Source organism: Ranitomeya variabilis, chromosome 2 (assembly GCF_051348905.1).
Source record: "Ranitomeya variabilis isolate aRanVar5 chromosome 2, aRanVar5.hap1, whole genome shotgun sequence".
Classification (NCBI taxonomy): domain Eukaryota; kingdom Metazoa; phylum Chordata; class Amphibia; order Anura; family Dendrobatidae; genus Ranitomeya; species Ranitomeya variabilis.
Window position 1 is genome coordinate 109394573 of NC_135233.1, and position 13999 is coordinate 109408571.

General features: G+C 42.9%; 1 protein-coding gene and 1 long non-coding RNA gene across 2 annotated transcripts in view; one reads left to right on the plus strand and one right to left on the minus strand.

The window, feature by feature from the left end:
- The window catches only part of LOC143804576 (uncharacterized), a 29171-nt gene extending 18627 nt beyond the window's left edge, over nt 1–10544 (plus strand). The window contains exons 2-3 of the long non-coding RNA XR_013221059.1: nt 6037–6140; nt 10408–10544. This is a non-coding gene — a long non-coding RNA (uncharacterized LOC143804576). The remainder of the gene's footprint in view (nt 1–6036; nt 6141–10407) is intronic.
- SLC24A3 (solute carrier family 24 member 3) overlaps nt 1–13999 on the minus strand; it is a 490808-nt gene that overhangs the window by 136935 nt on the left and 339874 nt on the right. The window contains exon 4 of the mRNA XM_077282811.1: nt 6017–6091. Coding sequence (XP_077138926.1) covers nt 6017–6091 — 75 coding nt within the window. The remainder of the gene's footprint in view (nt 1–6016; nt 6092–13999) is intronic.

Sequence of the window (13999 nt, forward strand, 5' to 3'; positions counted from 1 at the left end):
TCTCGGAAAAACCTGGCCAGACTAGGCTAGTGAAACATGAGATTGTCACAGAGCCTGGTGTCACAGTTCATGTGAAGCCATACCGGATTCCGGAAGCACGCCGTGAAGCCGTCTCCCGGGAGGTGAAGGCCATGTTGGACTTAGGAGTCATTGAAGAGTCGCACAGCGCCTGGTCCAGTCCAATCGTGTTGATACCTAAGCCGGATGGCTCTATACGGTTTTGCAATGACTTTCGGAAACTGAATGCGGTTTCTAAATTTGATGCCTACCCTATGCCCCGGGTCGATGAGTTGATCGATCGGCTGGGTAAAGCCCGATATATTACGACCCTGGATCTAACAAAGGGGTACTGGCAGATCCCTCTGGCCGAGGCGGCCAGAGAGAAGACGGCATTTGCTACACCGGAAGGGCTGTTCCAGTATATCTACATGCCGTTAGGACTTCACGGAGCACCAGCAACGTTCCAGAGATTGATGGATCGAGTCTTGAGGCCCCACAGGCAGTACGCCTCTGCCTACCTAGACGACATCATAATTTACAGCGTGGACTGGGAAACTCACCTCCGGAAGGTACAGGCGGTGATTGATGACCTGAGAGATGCAGGCTTAACGGCGAATCCCAAGAAATGTCACATCGGCCTTGAAGAAGCCCGATACTTGGGCTATGTGATTGGCAGAGGAGTGGTTAAACCCCAGATCGACAAAATACAGGCAATTCAGGGCTGGCCGCAACCAGTGAACAAGAAACAAGTTCAAGCTTTCCTGGGCATTGCCGGCTATTATCGCCGGTTCATACCCAACTTTGCGGCCATGGCTACCCCCTTGACGGATCTTACCAAAGGGAGGGATTCCGTCATGGTAAAATGGACCTCAGCGGCTGAAGAGGCCTTCCACAGCCTGAAACGGGCTTTGTGCTCTCAGCCCGTACTAGTGACTCCTGATTTCAGCAGCGAGTTTGTGGTGCAAACGGATGCTTCTGATACTGGTGTTGGAGCTGTACTTTCCCAGGTCAGGGACGGAGTCGAACACCCGGTCCTCTACCTCAGTCGGAAACTGAATGTGCATGAGCAGAGGTATGCCGTGGTTGAAAAAGAGTGCCTAGCCATCAAATGGGCTCTCGACTCCCTCAAATATTACCTGGCAGGTAGGAAGTTTAGGCTGGTCACGGACCATGCCCCTCTCAAATGGATGCACCTCCACAAGGACCATAATAGTCGGGTAACCCGGTGGTTCCTTGCCCTGCAGGCTTACTCGTTCACGGTGGAGCACCGCCCCGGGGTACAGATGGGGAATGCTGATGCCCTGTCCCGAGTGCACTGTTTCAGGAGTGTCTTTGCTCGACCGGAGTGGTCTGAGCAGGGGGGGAGGATATGTAAGAGTCATGTAGGCCTGGTAGTCGGGGGCAGGTATATCTCGCCCAGGTATTTGTCCTATGTGAATTAGGCCGCTCAGTATCTTCAGGATACCGAGGGGTTAATAACTGCAGGAATAAAGGCTGACCAGCTGGAGGTTTCAGGTGTCAGCCTGGGGCACACAGAACGCCTGTCTGTGTGAGACAATGTGAGTAAGAGCTGTGCTCATGATCTGTGTTATGTTTGCTGGGTGGGAGTAGCCTCCCAGTTGTTAGATAGGAACGTATCTGTATAGTTAGCGCCGGACAGGCAAGGATTTCTTTTTATGATTTGTTTTCTGTATTTGCTTTCACTTTAATAAATCTGACCCGAGGTCAGTCTACTTGGAAACCTGCTGTCGCCTCAGAGTTTAATGCACAAACCACGTGACCTTTGACCCCAGCAAAGGCGATCCCGGAGTGTTTTGTTACATTGCGCAATGACGTGGTTAGTGCGCGCCCTCTGCCTGAACAGTCAGAGAGCCGGAAGACAGAGCGGCACATGGCGGTGGAATGGGGACAGGTGAATATCGCAAGTGTCGGGGGCCTGTGTGATGAGAGGTGAGTATGTCAATTTTTTTTTCCCATCAGCAGCATATGGGGCATAATCTATGGAGCATCTTATGGGGCCATAAACATTTGTGCAGCAGCATATGGGGCATAATCTATGGAGCATCTTATGAGGCCATCAACCTTTGTGCAGCATTATATGGGGCATAATCTATGGATCATCTTATGTGGCCATCAACCATTGTGCAGCATTATATGGGGCATAATATTCTATGGCGCATCTTAAGGGGCCATCATTAACCTTTTCTGTAGCATTATATGGGGCATATTTTAATATGGAGCATCTTATGAGGCCCATCATGAACTTTATGGAGCATTATATGGGGCGTATTTTGTATGGAGCATCTTATGGGGCCCATCATGAACTGTATGAAGCATTATATGGGGCTCCTGATTCAATATGGATATTCAAATACACTTAACCTACTGATGTCTCAATCAATTTTACTTTTATTGGTATCTATTTTTATTTTTGAAATTTACCAGTAGCTGCTGCATTTCCCACCTTAGGCTTATATTCGAGTCAATAAGTTTTCCCAGTTTTTTTGTGGCAAAATTAGGGGTCTCAGCTTATACTCGGGTCGGCTTATACTCAAGAATATATGGTAAATAGTTTTGAGGGTGAAATCCTGCTGACAGATTACCTTTAGAATCTGAATAAATAGAAAATACGTGTGATTGTTCTCCACAATAGCAAAGTGATCTGCATGCTTAAGCGACTTCTTTGGCATTGCTTGGTTGAGGTTGGGGCTACAGATCAATATTAGTGAAAATACAGCTCACATAACTAAAAATTGCTCTATGTCCCTTGTACATCATAGTGTTATGCAGGTGAATAGGGTTGCTTTGCGACCCACAAGGTACTGCGACGAGTGCTCTGTTAACCTGCATTATTCTGTGATAAAGCAGCAGCATAGGGCAATTGTTGTGCTGCAGACAAAATCTCAGTGTAACCCCAGCCTTAAGTATAAGATTGATGGGAGAAGCTGCAGTTCAGAAGTAACCAAACTGGCATCCTAATTTTCACTTTGGGATTAATGACTGTTGTGAACAAAACAAATTTTCCTTACAATCATTACACTAATTAATGTTAAATTATCCAGGACTTTTTGTTTTTGCAATGTGGCTAAGAATCTACAAGCAGGTAATTGCCAACTACCTGCTTGATGTGCCCGGCGCTAATCTCTGCTGGCACTGAGTGGTCACAGACTGCTCATACTGGTGATTCAGCAGCTTCCGCTGACATGTCAAAAGGGAAGCAGGTTCTCTTGCGCTCTGTTCTGTTGAGGAGATGTGACTGCCGACGTCATGCTGATTGACAGCTGGCTCCCAGCGGCCTAACTGCATGAAGCCTGCTGGCAAATAGAACAATACTGGAAATCACACCCTTTGACAGAGCAGACCAGAAGAAGAAGAGCTGCTCTGTTGCCATGGATCAGCTGAATCGCCGGCAGTACCGGTCAGTGGCCGCTCTCAACTAGCACCAACTATAATAGGCTGCTTGTTAGCAACTATTGCCTTTTTAGTTTTTAGACCCATAGTAAAAAAAAGAAGAAAAAGTCCTGGACAATCTATTTATATACATCTATTTAGAAATTTTACTACCTGAGAGAATGTTAAATTGAAGATGGCGATTCTTTGGCCTCAATGGGTTGTTTTGAAGGCAAAGACATCCATAACAGTGCTAACAACAGCAATGGTAACAGATGTAGACCCCCTCATAACAGTAATTATCAGAGGCTTCCTTAACAGTGACAACTGCAGGTCTCATTGACATTGACAGGCACAGACATCCATAATAGACCCTGACAGAAAGTAGCAATTGACAACCCATCAAGCATGTGTCATCAGTTCTGATTTTGGTGACTGACCACCCAAGCCCAATTGACTTCAGCTCAAATGAGAGGCTCACCAGAACTAATGGAAGACAACTTGGGAGATGTGGGAATTGTGGAAGGTTAATGAAAAGAGCCACATTCAGAGATGCGACACCGCGGACAGCCTTTGTAAATGACTGTGAGAATATTGCCAACAAAGAGTAGACAACTGAAGTTGAGTGTTATAGACAACACAAGAGGAAGAACATGAGATGACCCATCACAGAGCAAGAAATGCCAGCCCCATTAGTTCTCCATTACAGGAGTAGTCCAATCGTAAAGGTTTATTCCCTTCTTCATCGATGGGAATTGTATAGTGCTTGAACAAAACACTTTTGCAATTTACTGTCTTGAAAAATTTTCAGCTGTTCTTGAGATTTTAACAGCATTCTTTTGCCTAAAGCTTGACGTCTAGGAGACTTATCACGGAATATGTACAGTGCTTACATGTCCTTTTCTACTGAGCATGTAAAGGCTGCTCAGAAGCTTTCTGGGATCGCTTGATTATCTGCCATTTTCAGAAAGCTTCAGCACAGTTCTTACAAGCTACAAAGCAGCAGTGGTGGAACTCCTAGGTCTGTAAAAAAAAACACAGAAAAAAAGTGCTAATATCTTAAGAATAGCTGGAAATGTTTAATAATGTGTGAAGTACAAGCACTACCTAACAAAACCCATGTGTGAAGAAGGGAATAACCCTTTTATTTCACACTTCATTTATAAAACGAATACCTTCATGTTTTCCACTATTCTCAATTTTTTAAAATGTAACTTGCCTTCTTTTAGGATAAATCTTAGGAGAAAAACAGACACACAGGAAATAAAAACAGAAAACAAAATTGATGTACTAAGTCAATGAGTAGGTCTGGAACTATGGGGAGTAGCTGGAAATGAAATGTTAGCAAAACTAAATGCCTGGATTAGAATAGAACTAGGAACCAGTCCTGGAAAATACACTCAATTGTGTTATATTTTTCCATGTACATGTATTTTAAGTCACATGGTGCTTTGGAAAGCAAGACTGAAAAGTTCCTAAGAATGAGCAGAGTAAAGATAACAACTTGCTGTTTATACTTTTGGTCACTGGTGCTCTATCTGGCACCACAATTCCACAATTCTAAATCGGGAAATCTGAGCCCTTCACAGGGATGTTTAGGAGCTTGGTATGTGAATTGCTACGCTTTCAAGCAGGAAACTTAATGGTAGACATTAAAAATATTATTTAACTAACTGTTTGGGATCCATGCAAACAATTCTACCAATGATCATAGAAGACCTGGATAGCACCAAGGACTATTGGATATGGCTAGAATAAAAGTAATTGGTGGATGGTGCCATGGTCAATGGTTAGAAGACTATCTGAAGGTGAAAGCTCTTTGTTACATTTCCTCCTCATGTCAGTGTATTGTTGGCCCCATCCCTTATGGGAAATATGCAAATGCATGTAGGATAGCTGCGGAGACACCATCACGTGTTTCTCAACGCAAGCAGTGAATAGCCAGACCTTTCCCCGGGAAGGAACAACCACGGGAAGGGCAGCATGGTATCCATCCACAGACAGCTGTTTCGGGGTGTGGATCACTGCGTTGAGAAACACGTGATGGTGTCTCCGCGGTGTTGGATGTTCTGGTCTCCCCGAGGCCAATCATCTGTTCCTTCACAGCCTTTTACTAGGCACTGCTCCTAATAGCCAGATTCCTACTCCACACTGATGAGGGGCAAACACCCCGAAACAGCTTTCTGTGGATGGATACCATGCTTGGCATAGGTGGTTTTCCTGTATTGGATGTTTTCCTTTATTGGATGCTGCCCTTCCCATGGTTGTTCCTTCCCGGGGAAAGGTCTGGCTATTTACTGCTTGCATTGAGAAACACGTGATGGTGTCTCCGCAGCTATCCTACATGCAAGTGTATTGTTGGTTGACATAAAGAAAACAGAGAACAATGACTGGACCGTCAACCACCATGGTTATGACTACGTATTCCAGGTTTTAGAATGAATGACCTATCTAGACCATGATTTCCGAGTGATCTTCTGAAATGCTGTTTGGTTACTATATTAGCAGCTTTTAACTATGATGTTTTGTTCTTGCTGATGACTTGAAGATTTAGTATTCTTAGTAGCTTTGAGTTAGCCTAAATGAAATGTTTTCTCTTGGAACACATCCATTAACTCATACTTACTTCACAAATTTTCTCCAAAGAAGGGACAAAGAAGTCATCACAGACAATTGCCAGTGCATAGAACATGTACATCGCCTGTGGGAATGAGAAAAAGGCAGATATAAACTCAGACATAGTGGATGTGGTACGTAGTCACTCTAAGTCTGCCAATGCTTACACAATTCATGTCATACATCAATTGTTGGTTGCCGAGAACAGATTGATCATAAATCTATAAACAGTTACTAGAGGATGTAGATATCTTGCATTTTCTCACTCAGCATAGTGATACTGAAATGTTATTATCGTATTTGAGTATAATTAGCTGCCTAGTCTCAATGAATAAATTTATTGGCTAAAAATAAACTGTTATTTCAAGTCATTTAGGTGAGATGCTAAATAACAATATTAATGAAAATTGCACCTATGACATTTGGAAAGTTCAAGTTAAGGTTCCTTTCACATATTAAAAGGGTTTTAAAATTTCAAATTTATTATTTGATGTATAAGTTATAAAAGTAATAAAATAATCTGCTACATAGCCTTCCCAGGTCCAGCGCTGAGTCTCCGCTAATTGTGTACAGGCTGCAGTGGTAATATCAAATCAACAACACTGCAGCCAATCACTAGGCTCGACAGTAGACGACTGGAGACACTGAGCCCAATGATTGGCTGAAGCGCTGCAGACTTGACATTACCACTGCAGCCGCGGCACCTTCTCTGGAGCAGTGGTAGAGGCACAGAGCTGTTGCTGGAGAATTATGAGTAACAGCTGATTTTATTATTTTTAACATGGCTAGAACAATAGAATAAAATAAAGTTTTGAGGCCTAAGAGAGGAAAAATCAAAAAAGTACTTGCAACTGAAAAAAAGTGTGAAATCCATTGCTTAAATGGGTAATCTAATTAGTAAGAGACACATCATAGTTAAATACACCTTCTACAGCAATTATGTCAAACTCAAATACACAAATCTTGTGCTAAGAATCTCATGTGTTTTTTCATAAATTTCCCAAGCCATTATGCTATTCACATTTCATGTATTGCACATTTCCTTGCCTTAGCACAGTAAATTTTGAGTGCAGCCATTGATCTATTTGCTATATGACTTTTCTGGTTATGCACCAGTTCAGACTATATTGCTGTTCAGTCAGTTTTCTTATATTTACTATGTATTGCTTTTTCTGACTTGAACGCCTCGCCCTTCACCATGCTGTGATTTTAATTACATCCAGACACAGTTGGTTCTGACCTTCCTATAAATGCAGGTTTTACCATGTTATTAGCCATAGGTAAGTGTTCACACTAGGCAGTCAGCTCAGGTACCCATCCGTTTTGAGATTACCTTGACGTTTGGTGGATGGGCTCACAACTTTTGGCCAAATCTTGTGCTAAGAATCTCGTGTTTTTTCATAAATTTCCCAAGCCATTATGCTATTCACATTTCATGTATTGCACATTTCCTTGCCTTAGCACAGTAAATTTTGAGTGCAGTCATTGATCTATTTGCTATATGACTTTTCTGGTTATGCACCAGTTCAGACTATATTGCTGTTCAGTCAGTTTTCTTATATAAACTCAAATACACAGAGGCCAAAATGAAAAAACTTGGCCAACATCGCGGGTCGACTTTGATATTTATTAAAACAATGCCTGCACTTTCTCATATCAAATATAATGATGAACCTTTTTATATGGAAACAAACTTAAAGATCTTGTCCCACAAACAAAGTACATTTTAATTAATAGCTCTTAGAATACAATAAGTTACACAATTGGATGTGTTAAAAAATGTTCTTTTCCCAAGATAATCTTATACATGTGTCCCTGCTGTGTACTGTGTAATGGCTGTGTCTGACTGTACAGGAACATGGTCTGATCATACCGCAGCTCCTGGATCGGGAGGAAACAAGAGTATACAGACAGGACAGCAGGGGATCACAGCTGCTTTTTTTGGTGATGTAAAACAAGTTTTTAACCCAACAGGGAAATGTTATCCTTACAGAAACTAGCAGCAGCGAATCTACACTCACCGGCCACTTTATTAGGTACACCTGTCCAACTTCTTGTTAACACTTAATTTCTAATCAGCCAATCACATGGCGGCAACGCAGTGCATTTAGGCATGTAGACATGGTCAAGACAATCTCCTGCAGTTCAAACCGAGCATCAGTATGGGGAAGAAAGGTGATTTGAGTGCCTTTGAACGTGGCATGGTTGTTGGTGCCAGAAGGGCTGGTCTGAGTATTTCAGAAACTGCTGATCTACTGGGATTTTCACGCACAACCATCTCTAGGGTTTACAGAGAATGGTCCGAAAAAGAAAAAAAATCCAGTGAGCGGCAGTTCTGTGGGCGGAAATGCCTTGTTGATGCCAGAGGTCAGAGGAGAATGGGCAGACTGGTTCGAGCTGATAGAAAGGCAACAGTGACTCAAATCGCCACCCGTTACAACCAAGGTAGGCCTAAGAGCATCTCTGAACGCACAGTGCGTCGAACTTTGAGGCAGATGGGCTACAGCAGCAGAAGACCACACCGGGTACCACTCCTTTCAGCTAAGAACAGGAAACTGAGGCTACAATTTGTACAAGCTCATCGAAATTGGACAGTAGAAGATTGGAAAAACGTTGCTTGGTCTGATGAGTCTCGATTTCTGCTGCGACATTCGGATGGTAGGGTCAGAATTTGGCGTAAACAACATGAAAGCATGGATCCATCCTGCCTTGTATGGAGCATCTTTGGGATGTGCAGCCGACAAATCTGCGGCAACTGTGTGATGCCATCATGTCAATATGGACCAAAATCTCTGAGGAATGCTTCCAGCACCTTGTTGAATCTATGCCACGAAGAATTGAGGCAGTTCTGAAGGCAAAAGGGGGTCCAACCCGTTACTAGCATGGTGTACCTAATAAAGTGGCCGGTGAGTGTATGTTGTAATGTCTTTACACTCTCTTTTGCGTTGTCCCTGCATGGTCATACACAACCATTACAATTAGGCCGGGGTCACACTTGCGAGTGAAATGCGAGAAACTCACATGAGTCTCTCGCCTCAATACCCGGCACTCGGGACCGGAGTGTTCAGCTGCATAGAAATACATGCAGCCGCATGCTCCGCTCCCGAGTGCCGGTGCCAGTGCCGGGTATTGAGGCGAGAGACTCATGTGAGTTTCTCACATTGCACTCGCAAGTGTGACCCCGGCCTTGGAAAGATTAAAGCCTGTTATGACCCCGTGCCACCTCACCAACACCGAACCTGCTGAAACCCCTCAACCTACCATCACTTTTCCCATTATCCTGTAGACTGTAAGCCCACAAGGCAGGACCCTCTCCCCCTCTGTTCCAGCCTGTCAGTGCTAGTTTGTTCATTGCAATTTATATTTGTATTTTGTATGTATTTAAGTATGGAATCAATGGTACTCAAAAAATCTATAATAATTTCATTATTAGTATAGATACAAAGTATTAGCCTGGAGTCCAGACTATTGGATCTATGAGGTTATATCCTCCTGGACTAGGCCTTAAAGGAAACCTGTCATATGATTCGTACTGCCTAAACCACAAGCAATATGAATCTCAGCCTGGCTCCATGATTGCATCCAAGTATATCTATCTCTGAAATGCTCCAGACAGGAACCATAGACGGAGGCAAGACTAGTCCGCTATGTGCTGGAGATGATTGACAGTCTTTTCCATAGTGATAGACATATCAGTCACCTGACATGATAAAGCCGGACTAGTCTTGTCTCTGGATATGGTCCCTGGCCAGATCTTTAAAGTATATTTTCTCTGAAATGACGGAAAATCTCAGAGGAAAATATGCCAGGCAGCAATCCGTGCAGCCAGGCTCTGATCTGATTTATACTGCCTGAGCTTTGGGCAGCATGAATCAGGTGACAGGTTCCCTTTAAATCGCATTTCAAGAGGAATGCTTCTTTTCACTAAAAGACGAGGAATATAAATACAAAGTTTATCAGAGAGCCGCAGAATTTCTTATTGTAGAAAGAATAGGCCTCATTTACATAAAACTGGAAAACCCCTTTAACCTAGATTTGCTTCCATCCCTTAGCTTTATTTGGAAAGACTATAAAAGAAACGTCTGTACATAAAAGTGACTTCAATGCATAATATTAATTGGGATTAATGTGACAGAATATTAAATATGTGCCCTTAAGTAAACTTCAGTTTCACTGAAGATATGCAAAAAAAAAAACAAGTCTTCTCGGTAAGTTCTTGCAGTGAAAACAATCAATTGTCCATGCATGAAAGGTTCCCACCAGTCTTTATACTCGGGACCATTGTGTTCAGAATCTCCAGAAAATATGAAAGATTTATACTCTTTTCTCCCGGCATTGTGTGTATGAAGAGGGATAAATTCCGCATGTGCTGAAAGCTGTTTAATGTCCTTGTGTCCTTAGATGTCATGAAAATGATCAGAGTGAAAGAATGCACAATGAAAGTCGCCAATCTCCGATGATCCAACGCAGCCGTTCTGCCTTTTTTATTGTCTTTTTATAGTACAGTATGCTGCTGGGACCTTTGTGTGCTCTCTAACCCACCACTGATAGAGAGAAAGGAACAGATCATCCATCGATGCACTTGTCACCTCAGAACTCTGTCGTTTTTGCCTCTGGGAAGACTGTGAAGTAAAGATTGTTTTCCACCGACACTGAAAATTATTTTTTCTCTATTGTCCCAATGACCTGGGTGATAATTTTAAACTGTAATGCTTCCAGCAACAGAAGAACCTAATGTTGTGGTACACTGAACGGTCATTGCGCCATCAGATTAGAAAAACGAAATTTGGATGATAAAATGGGTAAAAAGTCAAAATGTATAACACCATGGATAAAATGTTAGTATTGCCTGAATAATATCAATGTGTATAAAGCATAAATGTACAAGCACAAAATGTGAAGGAAAAAAGATGGCTATAGGGTGGTGTCCTGTCTCCGACAGCTAATCTGTTATATCTGATTATTTGCTTACATAATTTTGCAGTTATTTATTAGTATGAGTTCAGACAAACTCACATAGTCATAAACTTCATTTGTCTGTACTGTTTTGGCTCCTTCTAGCGGCCAGAGTTATGTTTGCGGTCCTATTTTCTGTTTTCTCCTATTTCTTATGTCTGAATCTCCTCCCATTTTTGCAATGCATTATGGTAGCTCAGCCTCCATCTCCCTCCATTTTCCTTACCTAGACTCCTCCATTACATCCCCCTTGCGATTACATTGCTGGTATGTATTCATGCTTTCTATAGGCAATCTCTGCTCTAATATTAACCTAGCTGAGTCAATTGTATCCCTAGGTCAGTTATTAGCTTTGTAAATGTTCATGCACAATGTACAACATGTGTAGTATGTATTTCTGCTATACCATGCACTGATTGTATGTATATGATTGTTTACAGTTTCACCACATCAATATACTACTACCTTCAATAAAAGCACAGACTCAACCACAGTCTCCTTATTGGACTCCGTTATAGCGGTTTAGCTGCTTGTATAGCTACATGAGCCTGCCTCATTTAGTGAGGACAAAACAGGTGGGAACATCCAAGACTAGGCGGAATTTCGAATTTAGGGATTTAGAACAAAATGTCGACTCTATAAATACATACATGGATCTAATAAGCAAATCAATCCTCAAAGTTCATGACCTTATTTTCGGTCCGAGTATGATCCGACAAAACATTGTATCGCACTCGGACCAATGTTATTCTATGGGGCCATGCATATGTTTGATTTTTTTCTTTGGACCTAGGCGGTTGGAGGAAAAAAATCGCAGCAACCCCGAGTTGGATCAGATTATTGGATCGCACTTGTCCATGCCAAGTCTGTGGAAAACATTGGATTGTCTCAGATTTTCGGTGACTGACAAAATGGAGAAGATGGAGATTTTTTTTCCCAACTTCTCCTTATCAAAATAATTAGATCATCACACTGTGGTCAAACTCTGATCGAACTCGAAACTTGTGATTAGCATAATCAGCCCAATTCTCTTGAATGAGTGAAAATACGGTGATGTCACCGTAGACTCAATAGGATATATTACTTTTTTCTCACCGCCACAGCATGCAATATATACATATGCAATTTGGACAATGAGACTAGGTTTTTTGTTCAGAGACAGATGAAGCAGCGCCAACTTGACAGATGTGTGCCACTGCGGTGATGTGGCCACTGCGCTGATGTAGCCACTACGGTGATAGTAGTCACACATTCAAGATGAAAAAAAACAACAGTGAATAACGTAGAACAATGGGGCAGGTCATCGTTTGTGGAGTGTTGTGAATTTGGATTCTGGGCTCCCCCGGTGGCTACTGGTGGAATTGAACTGGTGTCTTCATCTTCTCTGTTCACCTGTTCCCATCAAGATGTGGGAGTCGCTATATAACCTTGCTGCTCTGTTAGTTGCTTGCCGGTCTACAATGTTATCAGGGGCCTCTCTGTGCTTGTTCCTGCTCCTGGACAACTGCTAGATGGGTTGGACTCTTGTCCATGTTTGTTTTTTGCATTTTTGTTCCAGTTCACAGCTGTAGTTTCGTTACTGTGTCTGGAGAGCTCTTGTGAGCAGGAATTGCCACTCTGGTGTTATGAGTTGATGCCAGAGTTTTAAGGTAATTTCTGGATGGTGTTTGATGGGGTTTTCAGCTGACCATGAAAGTGTCCTTTCTGTCTTCTGCTATGTAGTAAGTGGACCTCAAATTTGCTAAACCTATTTTCATACTACGTTTGTTATTTCATCTTAACTCACCGCCAATACATGTGGGGGGCCTCTGTCTCCTTTCGGGGTATTTCTCTGGAGGTGAGCTGGGACTAATATTTTTCTCTGCTAGCTTTGTTTAGTCCTCCGGCTGGTGCTGGGCATCTAGAATCAGCGTAGGCATGCTGCCCGGCCACTGCTAGTTCTGCGTTAGGTTTAGTTCATGGTCAGCTTAGTTCCCATCTTCCAAGAGCTGGTTTCTATATATGCTGATGCTATGTTCTCTTGCCATTGAGAACATGAAAGTTTGACCGGCCCACTAAAGGGTTAAAATCCTTGGCTGAGTAAGGAGAGAAATAAGTAGTCTGCTGAAATTTTTTTTTTTTTTTTTTCTCTCCTTTGAATGGCTCTGTGTCCACCTGTTTGTAATGGATCTTCAGAGTGTAACTGCAGGTTTGAATAATCTCGCCACGAAGGTACAAAATTTGCAAGACTTTGTTTGTCATGCACCTGTATCTGAGCCGAGAATTCCTTTGCCGGAATTTTTCTCGGGGAATAGATCTGGGTTTCAGAATTTTCGAAATAATTGCAAATTATTTTTGTCCTTGAAATTTCGCTCTGCCGGAGACCCTGCACAGCAGGTCAGGATTGTGATTTCCTTGCTCCGGGGCGACCCTCAAGACTGGGCTTTTTCATTGACACCAGGGGATCCTGCGTTGCTCAATGTGGATGCGTTTTTTCTGGCCTTGGGGTTGCTTTATGACGAACCTCATTTGGAGCTTCAGGCAGAAAAAACTTTGATGTCCCTATCTCAGGGGCAAGATGAAGCGGAAATTTACTGCCAAAGATTCCGTAAATGGTCTGTGCTTACTCAGTGGAATGAGTGCGCCCTGGCGGCGACTTTCAGAGAGGGTCTCTCTGATGCCATTAAGGATGTTATGGTGGGGTTCCCTGTGCCTGCGGGTCTGAATGAGTCCATGACAATGGCTATTCAGATCGATAGGCGTTTGCGGGAGCGCAAACCAGTGCACCATCTGGCGGTGGCCACTGAGAAGTCGCCAGAGAGTATGCAGTGTGATAGAATTCTGTCCCGAAGCGAGCGGCAGAATTTTAGACGGAAAAATGGGTTGTGTTTCTATTGTGGTGATTCTACTCATGTTATATCAGCATGCTCTAAGCGCACTAAAAAGCTTGATAAATCTGTTTCCATTTGCACCTTACCGTCTAAGTTTATTCTATCTGTGACCCTGATTTGCTCTTTGTCATCTATTACCACGGACGCCTATGTCGACTCTGGCGCCG